Genomic DNA, 26,215 nt, shown 5'->3' on the forward strand with positions numbered 1-26,215 from the left:
AAAATAAAACCACAGCGTGATACCACTTCACACCACCAGGTGGCTTTAATCAAAAAGATAAGCGTTGCCAAGGATGTGGAGAAATTGGGACACTCATACAGCGTCTGCAGAAATGTAAAATGGCGCAGCCGCTTTGGAAAACAGTCTGGCAGTTTCTCAAAAGGTTGAACGTAGAATTACCGAGTGACCCAGCAATTCCACCCCTAAGTAATGAGATAGAAAGAGAAAGGAAGACATGTTCACACACAGACTTATACACGAATGTTCATAACAGCATCATTCATAATAGGCAGAGTGTGGAAACAAACAAATGTCTCTCCACTGGTGAACGGACACATCCATGTGGTGTGTCTGTCCTTACGGCGAAACATTATTTAGCAGTCAAGAGGAATGAAGTACTGATTCAGTTATAACATGAATGAACTCGAAACTTTACGCTGTGTGAAGAAAGCCAGACAGAAAAGGCCGCATATGCCGTGATTCCATTTTTTTTTTCATGGCACGCCCAGAATAGGCAAATCTCTAGAGACAGAAAGCAGATCAACGGTTGTCTAGGGTTGGGGGGTGGCAAGGAGGAAATGAAGAATGACTGCTGATGGGTGTGGGGTTTCTTTTTGATCGACAAAAATGCTCCAAAATTGATGGTGGCGATGGTTATACAACTCTGCCAGCACACTAAAAACCCGTGAATTGTGCACTTGGAACGAGGTGTCTGTGTGTGAATTACATCTCCATAAAGCTGTTATAAAGACCATTTGGAGGGTGACTGGCATGTGATCTTCACGGCGTAAGCGTTAGCTCTGATGATGATGGGGGCAGTGGGGTGGTGGTGGTTGCCCGTAACTGTTGGAAACACGCAGCGTGTCTTACTGTGAAGCATTCTGTTGTATAGGATCTCCTCTATCGAAGATCTAGGTCACTAGTGGATTATGAAAATGCTAACAAAGCACTGGATAAAGCAAGAGCGAAAAATAAAGATGTTCTTCAGGCTGAGACATCCCAACAATTATGTTGTCAGAAATTTGAAAAAATATCTGAATCTGCAAAACAAGGTACTGTTATATTAACCTTTAATTATACGGTATACCTTCAACTATTATGTGAATTAAAGAGTTAATCCTAATTTCTTTTGTTCACAGAACTTATAGATTTTAAGACGAGAAGAGTTGCCGCATTCAGAAAAAATTTAGTGGAACTGGCAGAGTTAGAACTGAAGCATGCAAAGGTTAGTGTCATAGTCAAGGTTTAATAGTTTACGTGACTTATAATTTAGAAATGAGTCAGTCTTGGGGCACCTGGGTCCTCACGATTGGTGAGTTTCAAGTCCCACGTTAGGCTGTGTGTGGGGGGGGGGGGGCCTTCAGATCCTCTGTCCCCGGTCTGTGCCCTTCCCCCGCCAAAAGTAAAAAATAAACGTTAAAAAGAAAAGGGAGGGAGGGAGGGAGGGAGGGAGAGAAAGATAGAAAGAAAGAAAGAAAAGAAAGAAATGAATGAATGAATGAACGAATGAATGAATTATGGGGTGCCTGGCCGGCTCATTCGGTGGAGCATGTGACCCTTGATCTCCTGGATGTGAGTTTGAGCCCCACGTTGGGTGTTGGGTGTAGAGATTACTTAAAAAAAAAAGAAAGAGAGGAAGGCAGGGAGGAAGGAAGGAGTCAGTTATGGAATTGATAATAATCCTTTAATGACAGTTTCTTTCTGGAGGGATATTGGAAGAACCATTCCTGGATTAGAATGAATTATAATTGGAATGCTAATTTTTGAAGATCATTTTAGTACTTCAAAATAATTGAATGTTAGTAAATAAATATCCTTCGCCCAGCGTTTTTTATAGTGTTTGTTTCCTCCAGATTCAGCCCTTTCTTGTAGTTAAGATATAGCTTGGCCCAAGCCTTCTAATAAGGTTAGAACTAGAGAATCTTAGAATTGCGAGCGAACTTAAAGATCATCTAATTCAAGCAAGAATAATACGTACAGTTTCTCTAAGCGGTCAGCTCTGCAAGGCCCTAGTACCTAATATGGAAACCAGTATCATTTGTGACTGCTTAAAAAAGATAAATCTATCTTTAATAAAAACTTCTTTAAAAATTTAATATTTGCTGGCTTCAATCAGAAGGACTGAAAGTAAAAATATATTCAAAATTCCCCAAATTAGAAGTATTAAAGAAATTTAAATAAACTTGTTAGTGTTTGTTGTTTTTTTTTTTTTTTTTAATATATTTATAGTATTTACGCTTTGAAAGTCATTAAAAAGCTTGAAACTCCACTAAGACGTCCGGGACACTCCATAACGCACAGAAATCTGCTTCTGTGTCACTTTGACAAATTGGTCAGAGTTTCGTCACGTGAAATAAGAAAGATAAATTTGACGGATGCCTGGGTGGCTCTGTCGTTTGAGGGTCCGACTCTTGGTTTCGGTCAGGTCATGGTCTCACAGTTTGTCAGCTGGAGGAGCCCTGCGTCCAACTCTGCGTGGAGTCTGCTTGGGGTTCTCTCTCTCCCTGCCCCTCCCCGCTCGTGCGCTCGCTCGCTCGCTCTCTCTCTCTCTCTCTCTCTCTCTCAAACTCTCAAAATAAATGGGTTGGCTTTAAAAAAAGAAAGAAAAATGAATTTAATTTCTCCCACAGAAACATTTGGATATATTACCCTCAAATATTTGAATATATTCTCTCCTACAAGCTAGACATCTTTGAGCTAAATATATTTTATCCCATACATTTCAATAAGCTTTTTATATTATTACACTAGGTCATTGCTGTTTTCAAATATTGCATGCCGGGGCCCCTTGGTGGCTCAGTTGGGTAGGCCTCTGTCTTTGGCTCAGGTCACGAGCTCACGAGCTCACGATCTCACAGTCGGTGAGTTCGAGCCCGACGTCGGGCTCTGTGCTGACAGCTCAGAGCCTGGAATTGCTTCGGATTCTGTGTCTCCCTCTTTTCTCTCTCTGCCCCTCCCCTGCTCATGCTCTGTCTCTCTCCGTCTCTATGTCTGTCTCTCTCTTTCTCAAAACAAATAAATAAGTACATAAACATTAAAATTTTTTTTCAATATTGCACCCAGAAATGGAAACACCTTTCCCACACGTGGACTTATTATTGTACACGTTTCTCCTCACGGCAGTTTTTTTTTTTTTTTTAATTTTTTTTTTCAACGTTTATTTATTTTTGGGACAGAGAGAGACAGAGCATGAACGGGGGAGGGGCAGAGAGAGAGGGAGACACAGAATCGGAAACAGGCTCCAGGCTCTGAGCCATCAGCCCAGAGCCCGACGCGGGGCTCAAACTCATGGACCGCGAGCTCGTGACCTGGCTGAAGTCGGACGCTTAACCGACTGCGCCACCCAGGCGCCCCTCACGGCAGTTTTAGAGGCATAAGGGTTTTTTGTGTTTTTTTCTTTTTTTTTCTTTTTCCTTTTGCTTTTCGTATAAGGGTTTGGTTTTTTTGTTCTTTGGTTCTTTTGTGTTTTGTCTTGTTTTGTTTAGCGCCATCTTACACCAGCTTGATTTGGCTCATAATCACACATCTTCTCCCCGTTCTCCTCCTCCTTCTTGGTCTGTTTTCGAGCCTCCAACCTATAGTTGTGTGTTTAATTCTTTGTAGGAATCGTTTTCATTTTTGTGGTAAAAAACGCATAAATGTACCGTCTTACCCACTCTTAAAGTGTACGGTTCAGCCTTGTTAAGTAGATTCACATTGTCGTGCAACAGGTCTCTAGAACTTTTTCATGTACTGAGCGTTTAATTTTTAAAATGAAGTTGCAGGCCACAGTTATGTCTGTCAAATTGTAGCTTGCTAGTTTTGAGCCCAGCGTGAGATCTTTTGGAAACTTCGATTTGATCATATAGTAGTTGACTAGGAGAGTGGTGATTACTCCCAAGTGATGGACATTTGTAGTTTGTATGACCTTCCCTTTTATGTCGTCATCTAAGTTTTACTTTAAAAGATTGATCGGGACCAAAGGAGTCAACATTGGTTCATCTAACCGGATAAGTGCACGGTACCCAAGAAGGCTGAATTTTTAGTTCCCTCCCTTTCTTTCTATACTAATTGATATTAAGTTATTAATGAGTATTCTTTGGTGATGGCTATTTGGGTAGCTAGGAATTCACCTATTTATACTATCATCAACCGTTTCCATTTTTATCTGTGATGGATACAAGATGTATCCAATTCCTCATTACAATGAAGCTATATGTTGCGGATTTCCTGGTCTAATCACCCTCTCAAAAGAAAATATTTCGATAAGGTTGGCACGATTTATTGTTACTGCACCCGTGTTGGTTTCTAATGTTCACTATGTTTCTTCTTTGTAAGGAGGTTACAAAATCTCTTCAGGATTTTGTTAACAGGTTTAAGGAAGGATTAGCAGATTACAGCCTGTCTGTTTTTGTGTAGCCTGTGAGCCAAGAATGGCGTTGGTTTTTTGAGAGGGAGAGAGAGATAGAGCACGAGCAGGGAAGGGGCAGAGAGAGAGAGGGAGAGAGAGAGGTAGAGAGAGAGAGAGAGAGAGAGAGAGAGAGAAAGAACACCATGCAGGCTCCTCACTGTCCGCGTGAAGCCCGATGCAGGGCTTGAACTCCCTAACCGCCAGACCATGACCTGAGCCGAAACCCAAGAGTCAGACACCTACCCGAAAGAGCCACCCAGGTGTCCCGGGGAGAGAGTATGTTAAGCAGGCTCCACGCCCAGTGCAGAATCCCAGGCGGGGCTGATCTCACGACCAACCGTGAGATCATGACCTGAGCCGAAATCGAGAGTCGGACGACGCTTGACCGACTGAGCCACCCAGGTGCCCCTCAGTGGTTCTTTGAAAAAAGGCCAAAGAATAGTATTTCGTGACACGTGATAATTACGTGACATTTAGATTTCATCTGTAAGTGAAGTTTTACTGGAATACAGCCAAGCTCGTTCCTTTGTGCTCCGTCTGTGGTTGCTTTCATGCTACTACAGCAAAACAGAGACCACATGTCTCTCAAAGTCTAAAACGTTGACTACGTGTTTAAGCCCTTTACAGAAAGTTTGCTGACCCTTACTATGTAGATGGTTGTCAGCCTCTGGTTTCCAGATTTCTGTGCTTTTCAGGTCCTTTCTGAAATGTGTTCTCTGATGGGTCTTCTGCTCCAGTGGCTCTCTCAACTAGAGGCAGTTTTGCCTCCCGGGAGACATTTAGCAATTTCTGGAGACATGTCTGGTAGTCACAACGGAGGATGGGTGGGTTTACGACCGGTATGTAGGGCGCAGAGGGCAGGAATGCTGCTAAACTTTTGACAGGGCACAGGAGAGTCCCCATTATTAGAAAGGATTCGACAGCCCCAAATACGTCAAGTGTGCCGAGACTGAGGGACACTGAGACTGGATGGCTCAGTCGGTGGAGCGTGCAACTGGTGTTCTCAGGGTTGTAGGTCCGAGCCCCACGTCGGGTGTAGAGATGACTTGAAAAATAAAATCGTTCAGGGGCGCCTGGGTGGCTCAGTCAGTCAAGCATCCGCCTCTTGACCTACCTAAGAAAATGATAATAAATTTTAAAAATAATGATAAAATAAAATCTTCTTTTAAATGGGGGGTAGGGTGGGTGGTGCCTGGCTGGCTCGGTCGGAAGAGCGTGTGACTCTCGATCTCGGAGTCGCCAGTTCAAGCCCCACGTTGGGGGTAGAGAGATTACTTTAATAAACAAAACTTGGGGCGCCTGGGTGGCTCAGTCAGTGAAGCGTCTGACTCTTGGTTTCCGTTCGTGTCATGATCTCACGGGTTTGTGAGTTCGAGCCCCGTGTCCAGCTCTGCACTGATAACCGTGGAGCGTGCTTGGGATTCTCTCCCCCCGCCCCCCTCTCTGTCTCTCTCTCAAAAATAAAATAAAATAAACATTTAAAAAAAATAATAAATAAAGCTTAAAAAAAAGAAAAAAACGCCGAGGTTGAGAAACCCTGCCCTCTCGTCTGAGGTTTCTTGATGATTTTGCAAATCTGAACAAAGTCCCATTTGGGTCCCAGAATCCATATAAGTCATTCCAAAGAGATTAGACATTGGTTAAATTTACATCCAGATGGTTTAAAACTACTTTGGATTTCACTCGTTATAACCGGGATATGTCTTGCCATGTATTGGAACCTGGTTATAACAGAAAATTAGGTCATTTGGTCACTTTTGTGTCCTTGAAGATAGTCTCAGATACTTTATTAATGAAGCATAGAATGTATGATAAAGGCAGTGAAAAAAAAAAAAAAAAAGGTGATGCTACTGCTGCCTATGAGGGCGTGGAGTCCTCGTGCCTGGTGGGTAAGTGTGGACCAGGGCACACCCTTCCGGAGGGCGTTGGCAGTGTGTCAAGTGCAGGATGTGTATCCTTGGACTTCGTCCCACTGGAGGGATATACCTTTAAGAAGATCATGTCGGAAATACAGACAGGCTCAGAATCCATCGTTCTACTGGCACAACATGGACAGTTACTGGGGCACTTGAAATTCTTAAATGTTTATGTGCCCCCAATTTCAGGCGCTCAGTAAAGTTGCAAGAAAAGTACAAAGAATCCCTGGATAGTTGTCACTAGAGTCCTCAAATGTGCATATTGCCATGTTCGCTCTGTCCTCCCCTCCCCCTCCTCCTCCCTCCCTCTTTACTTTTCCTCTTTACACAGTACACACACACCCCACACCCCTACCCTTATACATACCTGTTTTTGTCTTAAACCATTTAGGTTGCAGCTAGGAAGCCTCTTGGCTCTTAAACACTTCAGTGTCGATTTCCTAACACCAAATAATTCTCTTGAGTACTTGGAGCAATTACAAAGATCAGGAAATTACTATGGATACAGTACCATTATCTAATCCACAGACTTTTATGCCACCAGTTGTCTAATAATGAATAATGTCTTTAGTGGCAAAAGGATCCTCAAGATAATACATGACATTTGGCGCACAGGTCTTTTTATTTATTTTTTAAGTTTATGTATTTATTTTGAGAGAGCGCGAGCGCACACGTGGGAGAAGGGGAGAGGCAGAGCGAGCGAGAGAGCGAGAGAGCGAGAGAGCGAGAGAGAGAGAGAGAGAGAAAGAGGGAGAATCCCAAGGCAGGCTCCAGCGCTGTCAACGCAGAGCCCCGGGCGCAGGGTGGGGTGGGGGAGGGCTCCAACTCACGAAACCGAGACCGTGAGATTGTGACCTGAGCAGAAACCGAGAGTCGGACACTTAACCGACAGAGCCACCCGGGCGTGACTTTTCGTTTTTCTTGGGATGAGCTCTACCCCCGCTGTAGGGCTTGAATTCACGACCCCCAGGATCTAGAGAGTCGAGAGTCGCGCGCTCTACCAACTGGGCCAGCCAGGTGCCCTCCCCGCCCCGCACCCCCCCGCACGTGTCGTTTTAGACTTCCTGAACCCGGAAAGTTCCTGAGTCTTTGTATTTCATAACATTGGACACTGAAAAGCACAGGTCTATAAAATGTCCCTCGCTTTGGGTTCGTCTAGTTATTGAGTTTAGATTCCCCACCTGTGGCGGGAATCGCCCAGAAGTGGTGCTCGGACCTTCTCGTTGTTGCATCCTTTCAGGAGGTACGTGCCGTCGATGAGTTGCCTCGCTGGCAGTGTCTGACTTTGATCATTTGGCTCAAGTGATGATGTCTGCAGGTTTCTCAGTGGCCAAGTTACTATTTTACACTTTGAAATGAAGAAGTATTCTGCGGGGAGATCCTTGGGACTGTGTAAATACCCCATCGCTTACCCAGCACTGTCCCACAGAATTTTGTGTGATGATGGAAGTGTCCTGTCATCAGCACTGTCTGGTACGGTAGCCACTAAGTAGCCACACGTGGCCGTCAGACGCCTACACTTGAAATGTGGGTGGTGCAACTGAGAAACTGAGTTTTTATTTAACTACTATTAACAGAAATTTAAATTTTCCATCGCCGCGCGTACCTAATGGCTACGGTATTGGCATTTCAGCCTTATGCTCAAAGCCACCGTTCATGACTTTTGCCTCCGTCGATTATTGCGGTGGCTGCCAGACGGTCACTTTTCTAATCCCATCGTTTTAGTTGGCTTTCTACTTACTGGAAGGAAGAGGTTTTCCTTTACCCCGTGTATTTATCGGTGTCATCCACATATGCTTACATTTGTCCGGACACGTGTCTAAATTTGGATGCCAGCGCCCATGTTTTACAAATGGGTACGTAGGCCTGTCTGAATGTTACAGAATGCCGTTGTACGGGAACTTACGGCTATGTGTATAAAAACTGGTATCACTCACTACTTTAGTCCTGAAAGCGTACGTTATAATTTAATATGCCTCTACCCTGATACACAGATTTTAACGGCTAGAGGAAAGGGATAAGAACCGGCCTTGCAAAACGTCCGGTAGTTTGACTTGGACACACAGGGCATGTTTCATCCCTCATTAGAATCATGCCGAGTGATTCAACACCATAATACTGATCTAGACGGAAATGCCCTGAAGAAACCTGGTGTGTGGAAAACCTTGTACGTGAAACAAAGGATACGGTTTTATGTCTTTAAAGCCGTACGTGTGTGGATAGTGAGTAGCTGTTTCCGGAGTTCTGTTGTCTTAATAAAGGTGGCGTTAGTTACGGGATTCCCAGCGCTGTTATATTTTCACTGCAACTCTTCCAGGCTGTCTGCACTTCATGATTTATTTTCCCTTCCTTTTTAGGGTAACCTACAGTTGCTGCAGAACTGCTTGGCAGTGTTAAATGGAGACACATAAGCCACACTCCGCCTTTGGTTAAAAAGGGCTGCCTTCCTTCAGATTTTATTTTTGTTTTCTTAATGAGATTAGGCATTTACTGCTCACTGGAAACAAAAGAAACAGCTGACCAAGTGCATCTACTCTCCTTTTTTTCTGAGAAGCGATGGAGCGGTGCCGTCCACGGGTTTTGCGGGTCCGTCCGTCCGTCTGTGTGGTGGAACGCTGCCCTCCTGCAGCTCCCCGTGTGCTCCCTGGGACGGTTGTCCATCACCGTGCGCTCCTCCTCTTCCGAAGCCCAGCGTTCAGTCCTTTTTTAAGTAGCCTCTGTAACTGTCTTTATTTTCTGAATAGCGTTCCTTATGGCTGCCAATCTTATTTCCCTTTAAGTAATTTCTGATGTTTAACCCTTTCAAAGATGCATTGTTCAGACAAGATAAAGGTTGCCATTACCTTGTGTTTTCTTTTGGTGTTTTTGTTACGTTTTGTTTTGTTTTTTTAAAAACATTGTATGCCACCTTAGTTCATCCATGTATCCTGGTAAAAGCATCTTAATCAGACTTATTTTTAATTAATGAACATTTCTTAGAAGTTTTGGGACAGACTTTATGTAATCTTTATAAGTATGATTTCTGATGAAAAGCGACTGCATTAGTATGTTTGCCTTAAACTTGTAGACTAAACCGACTATTGTCAAATAAACCGTGGTAACAGTGATAGTTTTTAACTCTGTGGTCATTGTATCACGCTAAAATTTGGAGTAGCTATAATCAATCTACTCCTTCGTTATGCTTTACAGTGCAGGGCTTCTGTCTTTTTTCTCTGAAAATGGCATGTTGAACCAGGTTCACCAATCCCCTTACGAAAGAATGAACTGCTTCTCTGTGTGCTCTCAGCCTTTCCTAGAAGATGGAATTGGGCAGAGGCAGGTTCGAAACAGCTGTTTCTAAAATACAGGAGGCAGACAGAATGGTCCGTCTGTGATGGTTTCCTGAATTCCATCCCTAGCCGGGCCAGTTAACCCTGCGACACGCCATCGAGCCACTTGATAGTTCTACTAGTGTACGGATTGGTATGGAGAGAGAAAGAGTGCTGTTAACGAACAGCCCTCGTGGGGGGGGGGGGGGGGGGGGGGGGGGGGGGGGGGGGGGGGGGGGGGGGGGGGGGAGATTGGAATATTTGGAATGGAAGGCTCCAAAAAGGGTACTAGTTACAATACAAATACGATTGGCCTTTTTAATGTGAATTATCGCCACGTCATTTCTAATTTAAAATTCGATTGTGTGGTTTGGTTTTTTTCACTGTCTAACTTTTCTTCCAGTTGGAAACCACAGGTCTTTGGGTTGGTCACCTTGTAGGTGGGTTCCTCGTTTACATTTTCCCCACCCCTGGTCTAGGTCTTCTGCGTAGTCACCATGATCCCAGCCTTGCTCTCCGGCATGTTCTCTTGCCTTACTGGTGTGCTGGTTCACGTTTCTCTCTTTCACTGGCGTTGTTCCCTGGTTATTCCCTGATGTCGTTTGTACTAACCCCCGCCCCCCCACGTTTGCTTGAGAAATCTGTGTCTTTGGTCCTCCTGTCTGTCCCCTTCGCTGGTGAGAAGACGCCCACGCGATGCTCACCAGTGGATGAACGGGACAGAGAGCCCTGGCTTCGGGACTCGGGTGCAGTCCCTTCGCCGGCTGCCCTTGTGGCCTAGGCAGGTTTGGTTCGCTTGACCTCTGTCTGCCTCAGTTTCTCTACTACAAAGGACATACTGACCTACCTACCTCACAGGGGTGTTGTGAGGATTAATAAACATTGGTACAGTGCTTTGAAAACGTGACGGTGCTGTGTAAATGCTAAGAAACAGCAAGTACGGGGCAAAAGGCAGTAATACAGTGTCGCACCTATCCATCCGCTAATCTGCTTGTTTGTACCAAGGGGGCCTTATTCCGGGCAAGGGTAGGAGAGTGGTAGGTACATCCCTTGGTCCCTGGTTTACATGTTTACGGTGTCTGTTGGGGTGGGGGTAGAGTGGAAGCAGCAAGTTACATATTAGTGTGGGGCAGGGTGCTTAACAAAAACACACATAAATGAGTTGACCGCACTATCCAAGGAAGGGCCTTGTCACAAAACACACAACGAAGGTGAAGAATGTAGGTTACTCCCTCAAGGGCATACTTTAGGAAAGATGCTACTTTGTACCTCCAGAACAATGGAAGTATTCCGCAGCTCAGCTGCTGGTTCGCCGTAAAACCAAACCAAACCAAAAACTGGTTTCAATACTCTCGTGGTGTGGCATTTACGAAACATTCAGGGACCATCTTGTGCCTGGGGGACACAAAGGAGAAAGAGGAAGACGCCCAGTAACAGAGACAAAGCCCTGCACTGGGTAGTAGTACAGGGTTTCTCCCACAGAGTGTCTTTACTGCACGTTCTGAGGGGAAGAGAGTGACGCGAGCAGTAGGAATGAACGACCCAGGAGGAATGAAGGTGGCGGGGTCGGTGGCAGTGAAGGTGGAGGATGGTAAAGAAAGGAAATTGCGAAAGAAAGTGGGGGTCCCCGGGCCGCTAAGGCCCGTGAGGCTTAAAGACTGGGCGAGTTTCTCCTCTGCCCCTAGTTTGGGAAAGCGCCTACAACACAGATTCCGTGGTGAACTGCTACAGAAGTTGAGCTCAAACAGACCTTTTTGAAGTGAGGCACTACGCACAAGTTAACAGAGCAGGGTGGTGGATTTCAAGGAGACACTGCTGGGGGGGGGGGGGGGGGGCGGGGGACGAGGTGTGGCAGGACTTACAAAGAAAAGAAAACGACCACGAAGCGAAGACGTACTTCTGCGCCGTCTCCTGGCCCCCCGCAAGCCCTGACGTGCTCGCCTATCACCACGTTCTCAGGCGACCGGAAAAATGTTCTCCGTGCTGCCGCAGTACGCGGGCTACAATTGGCGGAAAACGAGGCAAAGAAAAGCAAAACAAAGCCAAGCAAAAGCGGAGAAGCGCGCTTCTACTTTCCTGCAGGCTTCTTTGGGGCGTCCCGGGACGCGTTACTACGAGAAATAACGCCACAGCAACAGCGCGGCCGTATCGTGGGTGCGAAGCTCAGACACACAACCCCACCCCGCCGCGTAGCTAAGCCCAAGCTCTTTCATTCGGACTATGAAAAATCAGGGGAAAGCGCGAACGCAGTCCCCCACTACCACAAATTATGCAGTCGAGTTTCCCACATTTGGGGAAATCGCAGGGGTCAGCACATCCGGAGTGCAATGGATAAGCCTCGCCCTGGGAAAACCACCTTCGTGATCATGGTATCTCCCCTGCCAGGTAAGTATGAGTTGCTCGCCCCGCCTCGACCCACACCCTCGCGCTCGCCACGCTTCTTACACACGGTCACTTGCCCCACGCGGCTTCCGCGCCCCGGATGCCCGCAGCCCCCCTCAGCTCCAACCTCTCCCGTCCGCAAAACAACCTCGGGCGCCTTTGCCTAGCCCCCACGCGGGACGTGCGCGCCCAGGCGGTCCGGGACCGGCAGCCTCTGCGCGCTTGTTCATCTACATACGCCACGCCTTGTCGCGCGCTTCCCCGCGTCGCGGCTCCAGCTCTGGGACAACGGATGTGCTAGTGTCCCGGCAGACCGCCGGTGCCTGGAGCGAAGGATGGGGGGAGGGCGGCGAGGAGTCGGGACCGGAGGGGAGACCCGAGAAGACGGGGTCCCGCGGCGTCCAGAAGCTGCAGGCCCCACCCAGGCGGTGGGTTAAGTCTCCCCTTCCTTGCAACGAAAATTACATGCAATGCGCAACAGAGAATCAACTCAACCTTAAATACTAAGAGTTTTGTCACCAATTTAACACGAAATTGTCTTAATCCTCAGTATGACCTTTCGGATTACGTAGTAACCTAATCTTGCGACAACGAAAGGAAAATTTGAACAGAGGGCGTCAGTCAGGACAAGGCGTCCATTCTCAAGAGTAGATGTGTGGGCTGGGGAGGGGCGTCCAATGGTCTCCGAAAATCAAATGAACGGAAATATCACGTTTTCATCCTGTGGGCTTCGGCTGCCTCTTTCAGCCTGCCCGGATTTGTCTTTTCCTCTTCTGTACAAGAAGATTCTTTCCGGAGATCGAGTGGAGGTAAAGGTAAATATCCTCTTCAGATAGGAGCAAAATGATTGAAGTGTTGTGTGTTCCTGGGTGATCGGGTCCCTGGAGCAAAGCAAGGCAAGAGACAGGACTAGAGATTATTGGGTCAGCAAAGACTTCTCTGAGGTTCTAGCAGCATCAAGATCCGAGTTAACGTGTTGTACGTCCTTTTACTTTACTTTTCTTTTCTTTTGTTTTTTAATTTATTTTGAGAGAGAGCGGGAGGACGGGGCGAGAGCAGGGGAGAGGGAGAATCCCAAGCAGGCTCCGTGCTGTCAGCGGGGAGCCCCACGCGCACCGAGCCCCCTCTCCGCCCCCTCCCCGCCCCCAACCGTGAGATCATGACCAAGGCTCGTTCCCTTAAGGGACTGAGCACCCAGGTGGCCCACGTTTTGGATTGTTAGTTGTTTCAGGAAGTTTCCTTTCTTAGGGTGTACTACTCCTCAAAACAAACAAATGGTTCTCTTCCCTAACCCCAGGAGAATTATCAAAACCAAGAAATGAACATTGATACAATCTTACTACTCTACCGACGTTATTCCCTTTTCCATCAATTGTCCCAATAATGTCCTTTAGAGCAAAGGAAAATTCAAAATCATGTGTTGCATTCAGTTGTCATGTCTCTTTATCTGAAATAGTTCCCAGGTAGTTCTTTGCATTTCATGATGCAGGCCTTTTTGAACGCTACGGGCCAGTCATTTTGGAGACCGTCCTTCAGTTTTTGAGTTGTCCTGGCTTCCCTCGCAAGTACATTTTTGTACTTGCATTTTTGACACGAAGGCTACGTAAATGATACCGTGTCTGTTATGGGTTGGTTTGTGTCCCTCCAAAAAAATATGTTGAAGTCCTAAGTCCTGGTACCTAGGACTGTGACCTTCTTTGGAAATCTGATCTTTGCAGATACAGTCGGGTGAAGGTGAGGTCACTCGAGCGGGCCCTGATCCAATGTGACTGTTTTCCTTACGCGAGGAAGACGGCAACGTGAAGAGACTCGCTGACAGAACACCATGCGATGGCAGAAGCAGAGAGTGTAGTGATGTAGCCGCAAGCGAGCCAAGGCTTGGCTTGTCACCACCGGGAGCTGGGGAGTAACGGGGGACGATTCCACTCAGAGCCTCAGAGAGAGTACGGCCCTGCTGGCACCTTGCTTTTGGACCTCTAGCTTCCAGAACTGTGAGAGAAGACACTTCTGTTTTTTTAAGCCACCCAGTTGGTGGTATTTTATTATGACAGACCTAGCAGATGTATACAGGCCTCCTCTGGGCACCACGTTTGGAGGCACGTGAAGGCAGTTTGTTCTATTACCGGTGGGGTTAACATCGACTACTTAGTGAAGGAGGTGTATCGGTTACCCGTCTCTGTGTAACAGATTGCCGTAAAACTTAGCGATTGGAAATAATGACCGTTTCACTTGCTCACAATTCTGTGGATCAGCGATTCTGGCTGGGTTCCACCGGGCAGTTCTGCCGGTCTCAAGCGGGATCGCTGGAGCCGCGGCGGCCAGCCTGCAGGTCACCTGGGGCCTAGTCGGTCTAGGGGACTTCGGCAGACAGGGTTCACGTTCACTCCGGCGATGTCATCCTCCAACGGGCTAACCCAGGCTTCTTCTCATGGTGGCCTCAGGACAGGCAAGTGAGGGCCAGTCTTAGTGAGCAAGTGATTTTCAACCTTCTGCTTGCATCCCATTTACTAATGTCCCATTAGCCAAAGCAAGTCACATAGCGAAGGCCAAAGTCAGTAGGCTGGGGTGTTGCAGAAGCACCTGGGTACTGGGGCCAGCACTGCAACTGTCGGCCACTGGAGGTGTTCATCAAGTTTTCCCTTTGTAATTATTAAGTGATTTGTATGGAGATAAGTTGAGGATATGTGAATATCCTGTTTAACACAACAGTTTTTAGCATCCACTGATGGCTCTTGCGTTATGATTGCCAAATGTCCATTTTCTAATGCCATCATTCATTCTTCAGTTATCAGCTGGCATCGTAAGGTAGGACTTTCCCTCCTTCCCTGTGTGCTAACGATACGAACTCATGGTTGTTATTTTGTTCAGTTGTTTGTAACCCAAAACTGTTTTGAAATTTATTTTGATGTTCTAATGTTCTCAGATCGGGCCTATAAAAACCCCTTCAGGGTGCCTACGGTGTCCTTCGGACATGTCCATAGCATTTTTGGAGCATTTCCGTGTCTTCTGGCACCAGATGTTCCAGGGCCATTATGTATCTGTCTTGGCTCGTGAAAATTATCTATTTCTCCAAAGAGGCCTGGTTCTTTTTAGTGGGGAGTGGTTTTAGAAAACAAGATCAAGGGGCGCCTGCGTGGCGCAGTCGGTTGGGCGGCCGACTTTGGCTCAGGTCGTGATCTCACGGGTTCGGTTGGTGAGTTCGGCCCGCTTTGGATCCTCAGCCCCCCTCTCTCTGCCCCTCCCCCGCTCACACATTGTCTCAAAAACAAATAAACGTTAAACAAATAAACATTAAGAGGAGGAGGAGGAGGAGGAGGAGGAGGAGGAGGAGGAGACAGAAAGAAAAGAAAAAAAGAAAAAAGAAAAAGAAAGGAAGCAAGATCAAGGCGGTAGGTATGTCTAATGCTACTGTCTTTGCCTCTAGGCCCCTTCAGTGGATAGAGGTAGAGAATATGTGTATTTCCTAACACCTGTCTACAGATGTAGATTAAAAACAATGAGCCCAGGGACAGCTACGTGGGTGGTTCAGTTGGTTAAGCATCCGTCTCTTGATTTTGGCTCAGGTCATAACCTTGGGGTCATGATATTGAGCCCTGCCTCCGGCTCCCTGCTAGGTGTGGAACCTGCTTAAGATTCTCTCTACCTCTGTCTCTGCCCCTCTCCCCCCTCTCAAAATAAATTAATAAACGTAAAGAAAATTCTCTCTCCCTCTCTCTATGCCCTCTCCCCCACTCGCTCCTTCTCTCTCTTTAAAAAAAAAAAAAAAAAATTAAAAAAATAAATAATGAGCCCACACCAGTACCTTAAATTCCAACTCTCAATTTTATGCAAGTGGGTCCTCCTTGCCCTCCACCATTCCATATTTGTTTGTTTGCTTGCTTTAATTTTTTTAACGTTTATTTATTTTTGAGAGAGAGAGAGAGAGAGAGAGAGAGACCGATCACAAGCAGGGGAGGGACAGAGAGAGAGAGAGGGAGACACAGAATAAACAGGCTCCAGGCTCCGAGCTGTCAGCACAGAGCCTGATGAGGGGCTCGAACTCACAAACCGTGAGATCATGACCTGAGCTGAAGTTGAACGCTTAACCAACTAACCGACTAAGCCACCCAGGCACCCCGTGTTTTTGGTTTTGTTTTTAATGTTTATTTATTTATTTTTTAAATGTTTATTTTTGTGAGAGAGAGAGCGAGAGAGCGAGAGAGCATGAGCAGGGGAGGGGCAGAGAGAAAGGGAGACACAGAATCAATTCAAAGCAGGCTCCAGGCTCCGAGCCGTCAGCGCAGAGCCCGATGTGGGGCTTGAACCCATGAACCGCGAGATCGTGACCTGAGCGAAAGTCAGGCGCTTAACCGACTGAGCCACCCAGGTGCCCCAAATGTTTATTTATTTTTGAGAGCAAGAGAGACAGAGCATGAGCAGGGGCAGAGAGAGAGAGACAGACAGACAGACAGACAGACAGACAGATGGACAGAATCTGAAGCAGGCTCCAGGCTCTGAGCCATCAGCACAGAGCCCGACGGAGGGCCCAAACTCATGAACCGTGAGATCATGACCTGAGCTGAAATCAAGAGTCGGATATCCGCTCAACAGACTGAGCCACCCAGGCGGACCATCATTCCATATTTGTTTGTATCTCCTTTCTCCAACAGTAAGAACCTTGACTCCCAACATCCATTTAGTCATTAGCTCAATCCTACAATATACACAACGTTGTTACAGAACTGTTACGACCATACAGCTATGAAATACAAACCTACTATGGGACAGTTCAGTATGTGTTTGCAGTTCTTGTCTTTGGACTTGAAGATGTTTATAGTCGATGTACTGCGCCCAAAAGTCATTTCAGTTGGTTATTTTTTTTTCTTCCAGTGTGGCTACACTATTCATCTCAGATCGCTAGGTTCGGTTATGCTTATGTTCAACGTTAGGGATGTTCCCCCTGTGATTTAAAAATATATGTAAAATATTAATAGAATTCCAAAAGTCAAAATTACAGAGAAAGGTGTACTCAGAAAAGCATCACTCTCTCCTTCCACTCCCCCCCCCCCCCCCCCCCCGCCAGGCAATTTCATCATTTATCTATTTAGAGAGTGCTAGTCGGGGAGAAGGGGAGAGGGGCAGAGGGGGAGAGAGAGAATCTTAAGCAAGCTCCACACTCAGTGCCCAGCCCACGACCCTGGGATCCTGACCTGACCTGACCTGAAGTCAAGAGTCAGACACCCAGGTGTCCCTAGTCTTCTGTTTCTTTTGGCAAGACTGTATAATTTTCTTGTTTTCACACTTTTCCTACACAAACGGTAGCATACTACATATATTTGGGGGCCTTCCCCACCCCCCCCCCCCCACTTAACACAGTCGATGTGTCATACCTAAAGCGAACCCACAAGTCAAGCAACCCTGTCCTAACCTCCTGGAGGCCACAAGGTCAGCCAAAGAAACAAGTAAACAAACTAGAAAACCCAAACGAGGGCTCACCAGCCTTTGCAAAGACTGTGATTTCTCAGTGGGGAAAATGTTAGAAAAAAACGGTGACAAAATCAAACCCCTCAATCCAACTGCAAACTGCAAACTGCTGTGCAGTGCCTGGCTGGCTCAGTTGGTAGACCATGGGGCTCTGAGTGAAGAGTTCTAGCCCTACATGGGTGTACAGATGGATGAGGGAAACAAAGGCAAGAGAAACGTAGCTTAAACTAGATCTCCTTACAGCTTGCAGCCCACTGATAGAGAGCTGAAACATGCAGAGCGTGACCTTCCTCAAGGAGCTCACGGCTGCCGTAGTGCCTTAATGTTTATATTTCGTTAAAAACTAAAAGCAACCTTACCATGACAGCAGCTAGCCCCTCAGGGTCCTGAAAGCCTTGCTTCAAAATTCCTTGGAAACTTACTTTATCTCTATCCCCCCCTCCCTCCACAAATTTAAAAATATATCATCAAGTCACTCCTCACAAGCCCAGTGCAGCTCTTTCTGCCTGCCCACCGGGTGCTGTGCTGGTGCTACGTATAATAACAACACCTTTTTGCACTGAAACGTCTGGAGAAACCTTTCTTAGCCATCTGCTCATGAATCCACGTCATAATTAAAAAAACAAATAAATAAAATAAATAAGAGAACTACAAACTAATGTTCATTTTAACTGGAAGAATCACAGCCAGGCTCCCCCGGTTCTTCTACTTTCGTCCCCCAAGGGTGTGAAGTTCCTCCGCCCACTCCGGCGACAGGGCGTGGCGTATGTAGATGAGCATGCGCGCATTGGCTGCCGGTCCCGGACAGCCTGGGCGCGCACGTCCCGCGTGGGGGCTAGGCAAAGGCGCCCGAGGTTGTTTTGCGGACGGGAGAGGTTGGAGCTGAGGGGGGCTGCGGGCATCCGGGGCGCGGAAGCCGCGTGGGGCAAGTGACCGTGTGTAAGAAGCGTGGCGAGCGCGAGGGTGTGGGTCGAGGCGGGGCGAGCAACTCATACTTACCTGGCAGGGGAGATACCATGATCACGAAGGTGGTTTTCCCAGGGCGAGGCTTATCCATTGCACTCCGGATGTGCTGACCCCTGCGATTTCCCCAAATGTGGGAAACTCGACTGCATAATTTGTGGTAGTGGGGGACTGCGTTCGCGCTTTCCCCTGGTTGTCTGGGTTTGCGAAGAGCAGAAACGGCTTTTCTTGCCCGCGTTGGCGCAAAAGCGATTTTCTGGACGTTCAGTTCTCCACAGTTACGCCTATGGCGTCGGGACAGCAGTCTCGGCAGTGTCTTGGGGTTTCCTGTTTTGTTTTGGTTTTTTTCTTTTTTCTCTCGCGTTGTTTCCTCAAGGCGCTTTCAACGCGTGCTCCTGGGCCCACAGTTTCAGCATCGCCTAGTCCCGCGGGGGCTGGCTGGTTACGACCGCGAAACGCAGCAACGTTTTGTAGAGACCTTACTTTCACGGAATCCGCCAAACTCTAGATAGCAGCCCCTTCTGTAGTACAGGATTCCCAGTTGATCCCAGAGACGCTTGGAGAACCGATCTAACATCTTATTAGCTTTGTCTTTTTTCCGAAAAATTTTTAGCGTTTGGTTTTCGAGACAGCAAGCGTGAGCGGGGAAGGAGCAGAGAAAGAGGGAGCCCCAGAATCTGAAGCAGGCTCCAGGCTCTGAACTGTCAGCACAGAGCCAGATCCGTGGCTCGAACTCACCAACCGTGAGTTCAGGACCTGAGCCCAAACCCCACGCTTTAGCGGACTGAGCTACCCAGGACCCCTGCATTTTAGTTTTCTAACTATACCCCCTGAGAGGTAAGTTCCACGAGGCCAGAGATTCTTGTCTATTTTGTTGATTGCTCCATTCCATACGTGGCTACAACAGTGCATGGCGGCATAATAGGCTTTTAGTATATGCTTCATTAATTAACTTCTAGATCGCGGGGTTAAAAAAAAAAAAAAAGTTTCTGGGGCGCCTGGGTGGCTCAGTCCAGTCAAGCATCCTGACTCTTGATTTCCGCTCAGGTCACGATCTCACAGTTTGTGAGGATCCACCCACCAGTCTACCCCATCGGCCTCCAACCTAGCCTGGTTCAGCCCCTTCTCACTTTAGAAGAATGGGATCATTTTACAAACCATCAGAAAAAGGTAAGTCAGGGGTATGCACCTTAGTTTTCTCCCATGCCTTCCTCTTCTGTTCTTCCATCATGCTTCACTCTGGTTCAAGGTGTAGGGGAGACAGAACTTTACTTTTACCCTGTTAGGGTCTCCAGCAGGGCCTGAGAATTAAATTGGACGTAAAACAGAATATCAGAAGGAAAGCATACAGATTTTTTCCATGTACGTGGGAGACCCCATAGTAACATGAAAACCCAAAGAAGTGGCTAGGTGGGTCTCCAAGGAGCCCTGGTTCCTTTTTTTTTTTTTTTTTTTTTTTTCCATTTTGTGTATCTGGAGGCCAAGATCCGGTGGTGCTTAGCGTTCACGGATACTGATGTGTGATTGCATTTAGGCCCTGCACCTGTTTTACTCCACGGATTATGATCCATTATTTTTTTGTTTTATTTAAAAAAAAATTTTTTTTAACGTTTATTTATTTTTGAGACAGAGAGAGACAGAGCATGAACAGGGGAGGGACAGAGAGAGAGGGAGACACGGAATCTGAAACAGGCTCCAGGCTCTGAGCTGTCAGCACAGAGCCTGACATGGGGCTTGAACTCGCGGACCGTGAGATCATAACCTGAGCCGAAGTCAGACGCTTAACCAACTGAGCCACCCAGGCGCCCCTATGATCGATTATTATCATGATCTCGATTTGGCCAGTGGGAACCCTTTCAAAATGGCTCTTGTGTGCTTGACATGTCCACATCAGTGGCACATTGCTTTACTTTTTGGCACAGCTCCATGTTTCAGGGCATGATGAGGCCGACTGATACCCAGCCGTGTCGGCCAGTCTGGTGGCCTGGCTCCTTTGACCCTCCTGTGCGCACCGACCTGGATTCCTTTGAGGGAGGTGGTTACTTCCTGAAATAGGTCAAGGTGCTTTGGACTTCCTGGAGAGGCACTGGAGTCAAAGGCCGGGGAGAAGAGAACACCAGTGCCGGGGTTGGACTCCTTGCCCTGGCTCCATGTATTTTAACATCCCCTCGGGTGTGTGCCCACCCACCCAGTGAAAGTCCCACAGAGGCACAACAGGTCACATCTACGTGGCCTTCCCTTGACTGTGTCGCCACTGCCTGACTGGGTGGCAGGCACTGCTGTGTCTGCAAGGATGTGGGGCCGTACCTTGGAAGCACCCGGCCACTCCCCATGACACCCCGGACAGGAAGCGTCCGCCATGCTAGGGCCCACTCTTGCATTTGCTGGATGCCAAAACCCACCTCCCCCCTCCACCCCTCACCCTGCTAGTCCCCCAAAGCGCCAAAGCTAGGTCCCCAGGGATTCCACACCTCCACATCTCATCAGGCACATCCAGTGAAGGTGGTTGAGGTTTTATCTTTGGTGCCTGTCTGCTGGTCTCTGCCTGTAGATGGTGACATTAGAGGCTGGGGTCTCTCTGTGGCTTCCCGAAGGTCAACTGTTGGACTTCAAAGGCAGGGCCTCCTGAACCCGTGGAGGCAGTGGGACAGTAGCACTGAGACCGGGCTGGGGAGCGAACCAAGAGGAAGGGCGGGGGGCCGGGGAAAACGCAGTCTCCAGTTTGGGAGGCAGAACTAAAACCGAAAAGGCGCTTGTGGTCTCAGAGGTCAGGGATGGCAGTAGCCGGGTCCCTGAGGCCTCAGAGAGCCACACTCCCGGTGCGGTTCCGCTGCCAGCCCCCTCTGTGATGCGCTCCAACTGTACTTTGAGTCTCTGGAGTTTCCTTCCCACAGGAGGGAAGAGAACAAGGACCTTTCCCTGGCGTTCTTCTCTGCACCCACCCGCAGCCCCAACAACCTGGCTCTGTCCCCAGGATGAAGCCCGTTTTCTCCTGGATGGGTGCTCTCTGACAGGCCCTCAGTGTCTCCCTCTTCAGGCCCTGCCAATTTAGCCTTAAGGGCCCAGCGCTAAGTCAGCCAGCTGGTCAGAACCCACAGGCCAGCTGCCTGTGTAAGTAAGGACGTGAATTTGTGCGCCCGACCGACTGTGACGACAGCTGCCCCCGTCTCACTCCACCCCTACTCCCACTCTTCTGCGCCCCGACTCTGACTCTTAAGTCTGCGTTTTGCCGCCACACCCCACCCCACCCCCACCCCCGCTCGCCCCCTCCCCTTTCTGCATACAGGTGGAGACCCCAGCGGTCCGGTCGTTCCGTGGCCAGAAAGCGGGTAAGATAGAAATATTTCATCCATCTCCCTCTCCCTCCGTCCGATGTAGCGGGAGAATCGGTACGGGTGGATTTACCACCCGTGCACAGAGTGTGAGTAATCACTGCTCTCTCAGCGGGAGCGCCCCCAGCCCCGCCATCCGTGGCTACAAGAACAGGTGCGAAGGCACGGGAAAACGGAAGTGTACCCGGACCACCGCCCTGTCCTCAGACTGACAAGAAACCTGAAGGGGCCGCTGAAGTTCTCGTCGCGACTGGCAAGGCCCATGAGGGGGGCCCTGCTGCATTTCGTTTCTGCCAGTGTCAGCTTCGATGCAAGCGCACAATTGGCGATGGCTTGGAAAACCTCAGAGTGACAGTTCTGTCCCACGAGTAGATTAAGCTGGTCGAGGAAGAGGGTTTTCTGTCTCCGTAGAGCTGTGTATTTATAGACCCTATGAGAAACAGGGAAGGAGGAGACAGAGAGACTGCAACTGGGAGCGACCGACGCAGCGACCGTCCTCGGAGGCAAGGCAGGAGATCGAGGAGGGGGAGTTTTCATGAAGGACGCCATGGTTGTTCCCGACCCGTGTGACGACCTGTACGCTTGTCAGCCTCGAGGGCTTGCCGAGGGCAGAACCTCTTTGCCCACGCGTTTGTCTGGAGCGGGAGCAGTGGGCGAGTAAAAGTGGGGAAGGGCGCGGGACGGCGTGGGGCTGAGACAAGGCAGGAGCGGCGGGGACGTGGAGCGTCCACGGGCACGTGCAGGTAAACTGCGGGAAGAAGGCGCAGGTGTGTTCCCTGGCGGCGGCACACGAGCAGACGTAGGCAGGTGTTCCCTATAGGTTTTACTTACTGACTTTGGCCTGTGGGAGAGGGGCTGCCGCGAGGCTGCAGGTGCCCGGGGCGGGGCAGAGTTGGGGCGGGGCGCTGGGGGGCGGTGCCCCCCGCCCCGTGGCGCAAAAGCGACAGGCACTTCCTTCGAGCCGGAATCGAACCAGCGACCTAAGGATGCCCACACGTATCCAGCCTACAGTCCTCCGCTCTACCAGCTGAGCTATCGAAGGGTGCACGCTGACAGGCCCGGGTCATTGCTTCTTCTTGAAATGACGGAGGCCACCACACTGGCAAGCCGGAGGTCCGGCATGCCTTGGCGTGGTTGGAAGGCCCTTTAGAAAAAAGAGCAGGGCCGACGCTGCCCCAGCGCCCCTTTCCGGGCAGAGGGAGCATATCCCCTGCGTTTGGCGGTTGCCCGGCCGGTGGCCCCAGCCTCCCGGGTCGCGATTGTCAAGATGCCTGGGCCGGGGCTCTCGCCCGTTGCATTTCCCCTCCCGGCGCTCCTTTCTACAGGTGGGGACTACAGCGGTCTGTGGCGGCAGTGGCGAGGAGGGGCGTCGGTGAAGCTCGCGTGTTGGTTGTGCGGCGGTGGCCTCGCGGAGGAGCGGAGGAGAACCCACTGGGATGGGCACTAGGTAGGCGGCTGCAAACCGCCTAACCACCTGCTGGTTTTTAAATGCCTTTAGTTCAAAATAATCCTTAGGCCAAAATGACATTTTTTTGGTGTGGCAGATTATGCCACCATACGAAGGCAATATCGTCTTGCCTGGATTATGCAAGCCTCCTGAACTAACTGACTGATTTCCCTGCTTTTGTCTTTAACAGCCTGATTTCTTATTTTTTATTAACAACGATAATAATAATTATAATGGTAATTATTATTTTGGGTGCCAAGCGGAGTGGGAGGCGGAGGACTCAGATGAAGGCACTCCCCTGCTCAAAACCTCCCAGCTCGGGGTTGCCTGGCTGGCTCAGTCAGTAGAGCATTTGACTCTTGATCTTGAGGTTGTGAGTTCGGGCCCCCGAATTGGATGCCGTGTGTGTGTGTGTGTGTGTGTGTGTGTGTGTGTGTGTGTTCCTTCTTCCTAAGATTTTATTTATTTTTTTTTTATTTTTTTTTCAACATTTATTTATTTTTGGGACAGAGAGAGACAGAGCATGAACGGGGGTGGGGCAGAGAGAGAGGGAGACACAGAATCGGAAACAGGCTCCAGGCTCTGAGCCATCAGCCCAGAGCCTGACGCGGGGCTCGAACTCACAGACCGCGAGATCGTGACCTGGCTGAAGTCGGAAGCTCAACCGACTGCGCCACCCAGGCGCCCCCTAAGATTTTATTTTTAAGTAACCTCTACACCCATCTTGGGTCTCCAACTCACGACCCCAAGATCAGGAGTCGCATGCCACACCCACTGAACCAGCCGGGACCCCGATGTAGACCTTACTTCAAACACTAAACAAAACAAAAACTTTTGGTTCACTCACATTTAGAGTGTTACAATGATCTGCGCAGAGCGGAGTGGTCTCTGGAGATGCCTGATGGTCTGTTCTGAGGAGCAGCCAGCAGCATGATGGACCCGGCCAGGGACCACTTACACCTGAGACGGACTAGAGAAAAACACTCCCAGAGATGGAAGTCCAAGTCAAGAGCGTCACCTGTACCCAAGGAGACGGTGGCGGCAGCAGCGAGTACCTGTGGTCGATTTCCAGGCGGAACTGAGACAGGTATTCTCAGCCGAGATGCCAAGAGGTGGTTAAAGTGGTACTGGAACATCTAGGTAGCTGATTTCCAAGTGAAGTAAAAATATTATCCATGGGGGGCGGGGGTGGTGATGGTGTGGGACCTCTTACAATGATCTACAAGACCCTCATGATCTTATCACCAACCTAGTCACCTCTCTGACTTAATTTTGTACAACTCTTCAGTTTTGCGCTGGACGCAGGGCCTCCTTGCTATTCTCCACACACAGTCCTACCTGGGCCTTTGCGCTAGCCGACCTTTGTGCCGGGGATGCTTCCTCCCCCGCCCCCTCCGTGATTGACTCCCTCACCTCCTTCAAGTCTTTGCTTGAAGCATAGCACCTTCTCGTGTAACCTCTTCTGAGCACCCACTAACAGCTAACACACTAATTAATTTACCTATTGTGTCCATTGTTGATTTTCTCCCACTCCCTCTGCCCCTTCTACAAAAAAAACATGAACGCCAAGAGGCCTTTTTGTTACCAGTTCCTCAAAGTGTCTGGCACAACAACAAACAGTTGTTGAATGGGCAAACAATGTCATCAAAGAGAACAGAATATAAAAGGAGGGTCCAGGAGCCAGGGTTCAGCCAGGGGGAAGTGCCGGGTTATCTTGTTTCATCACCAGAGACTTTCTTAGGCTGAGAGCTGCAGAACTCTGAACACATAAGGACTGTTCCTGCACTGAGACTGTTTCCTGCACTGAGACTTGACCAGACTCTAGCATAGCTTCTAGCAGCACAAGGTTCTGTCCCTAAGTTTGACTTCCAGCCTGAGGAAGTTAAACACCTGACACAGGCCCCCAACCTGTGTTGTAAATAGGGCATTTATTAAAAAGGGCTTGCGACTGCGAATGTGGATCTCTTACAACTCTGAAGGGTCCCTCCCATCTCAAGGACTTTGAAATGTGATGGGGAAGGAAGTAGGGCCTATCTCCCAGTCTGTGGGAGGAGAGCATCCTCAGTTCAGTAACTGCCAGCTAACAAACACAACCGCCTAACAGCAGTTACACCGAACTACCCTTTGTAACCTTTCACTTCTCTGACTGGACTGAGCCCGCTTCCTCTCATTCTTCCAGGAAAACGCCCAAATCACCTCCGCACAAATCGGATTGGAGCTCAGCTCTTTCCCCTACTGTCAGTAGTCACTGAATGACATCTTTTTTCACCACTTTACTTACTGTCTGCTGCGTTTACCTTTGACGGAGTCCAAGTCAGAAAGGACCAGAGGGCACTTGGTGGGGCCACCCTGTGTGCGTGGTGGGGTGGTAGAGGGGGAAAGGGCTGAAGGGCACCTGACCCTGGCTGCCCGGGGTCTCGGGCGACACGACTGGTTGCGGTTGAAGGGCACTGTTTAGCGTTTTACTTAGTTTTTCGTTCTTCAACACTTAGAATCCTGGTTTTTCTTCTAGCGTTACTAGGTCAGGCTACTGCAGGTTACTGAAGCCCTTTTATTCAGAAAGTCGCCATGGCTAAACATTGCCACGACTTCTTACTAGGGCAGCTGAGCACTTAACGTCAAGCGGCAGAAAGACCTTTCCTGAGTTTTCGATTATATTTGAAAATGAGTTTCGAACAAGCGAGGACAAAAATGGGCCGAAAGTTTCTTTTTGTTGAAAGGCAGGTTGACACCACATCCGAGCCCTGACTCGCCACCACTCCCGCTGGGCGCCGGGCGACCCCCGCCTTCTCGAGTCTCGCTGCTAGGTCCCGGACCCCTCGCCTCCTGCCCACCTGCGCCCCCCCCCCCCCCCCCCCCCCCGCCAGGCATCGGCGGGTCTGCCCGGCCGGCCACTAGCACATCCGTTGTCCCAGAGCCGGAGACCGGATGCGGGGGACGTCATGGCAAGGCGTGGCGTATGTAGATGAGCATGCGCGCATTGGCTGCCGGTCCCGGACAGCCTGGGCGCGCAC

The 26,215-nt window shown here is 49.0% G+C and overlaps 1 protein-coding gene, 2 long non-coding RNA genes and 3 other non-coding genes across 7 annotated transcripts; 3 read left to right on the forward strand and 3 right to left on the reverse strand.

Annotated features, from left to right (window-relative positions):
- LOC122468990 lies at positions 1-9,413 on the forward strand. Its single transcript, XR_006293362.1, has 3 exons — positions 1-1,052; positions 1,140-1,225; positions 8,664-9,413. It is a non-coding gene; the product is annotated as an uncharacterized LOC122468990 (long non-coding RNA).
- Positions 9,414-11,843: 2,430 nt separating this feature from the next.
- Positions 11,844-12,007, reverse strand: LOC122469741. The gene has a single exon (XR_006293625.1). It is a non-coding gene; the product is annotated as a U1 spliceosomal RNA (small nuclear RNA).
- Positions 12,008-12,500: 493 nt separating this feature from the next.
- Positions 12,501-22,312, reverse strand: LOC122468991. Of its 2 annotated transcripts, none has more exons than XR_006293364.1 (5): positions 20,894-22,312; positions 19,612-19,723; positions 18,901-18,904; positions 16,750-16,935; positions 12,501-12,877 (listed from the first exon to the last, which is right to left on the reverse strand). It is a non-coding gene; the product is annotated as an uncharacterized LOC122468991 (long non-coding RNA). The 2 variants fall into 2 exon arrangements; XR_006293363.1 differs by having other exon boundaries at positions 21,381-21,670.
- Positions 18,451-18,614, forward strand: LOC122469753. Its single transcript, XR_006293637.1, has one exon. It is a non-coding gene; the product is annotated as a U1 spliceosomal RNA (small nuclear RNA).
- Positions 22,312-26,048, forward strand: LOC122468989 (SNRPN upstream reading frame protein-like). Its single transcript, XM_043555970.1, is given in 4 exon segments — positions 22,312-23,201; positions 24,055-24,183; positions 24,186-24,212; positions 24,215-26,048. Coding segments are annotated over 3 exon segments (186 nt in total). The 5' UTR covers positions 22,312-23,201; positions 24,055-24,131; the 3' UTR covers positions 24,322-26,048.
- TRNAY-GUA lies at positions 22,707-22,796 on the reverse strand. The gene is given in 2 exon segments: positions 22,707-22,742; positions 22,760-22,796. It is a non-coding gene; the product is annotated as a tRNA-Tyr (tRNA).
- Positions 26,049-26,215: the final 167 nt, after the last annotated feature.

This window comes from Prionailurus bengalensis, chromosome B3 (assembly GCF_016509475.1).
Source record: "Prionailurus bengalensis isolate Pbe53 chromosome B3, Fcat_Pben_1.1_paternal_pri, whole genome shotgun sequence".
NCBI lineage: Eukaryota > Metazoa > Chordata > Mammalia > Carnivora > Felidae > Prionailurus > Prionailurus bengalensis.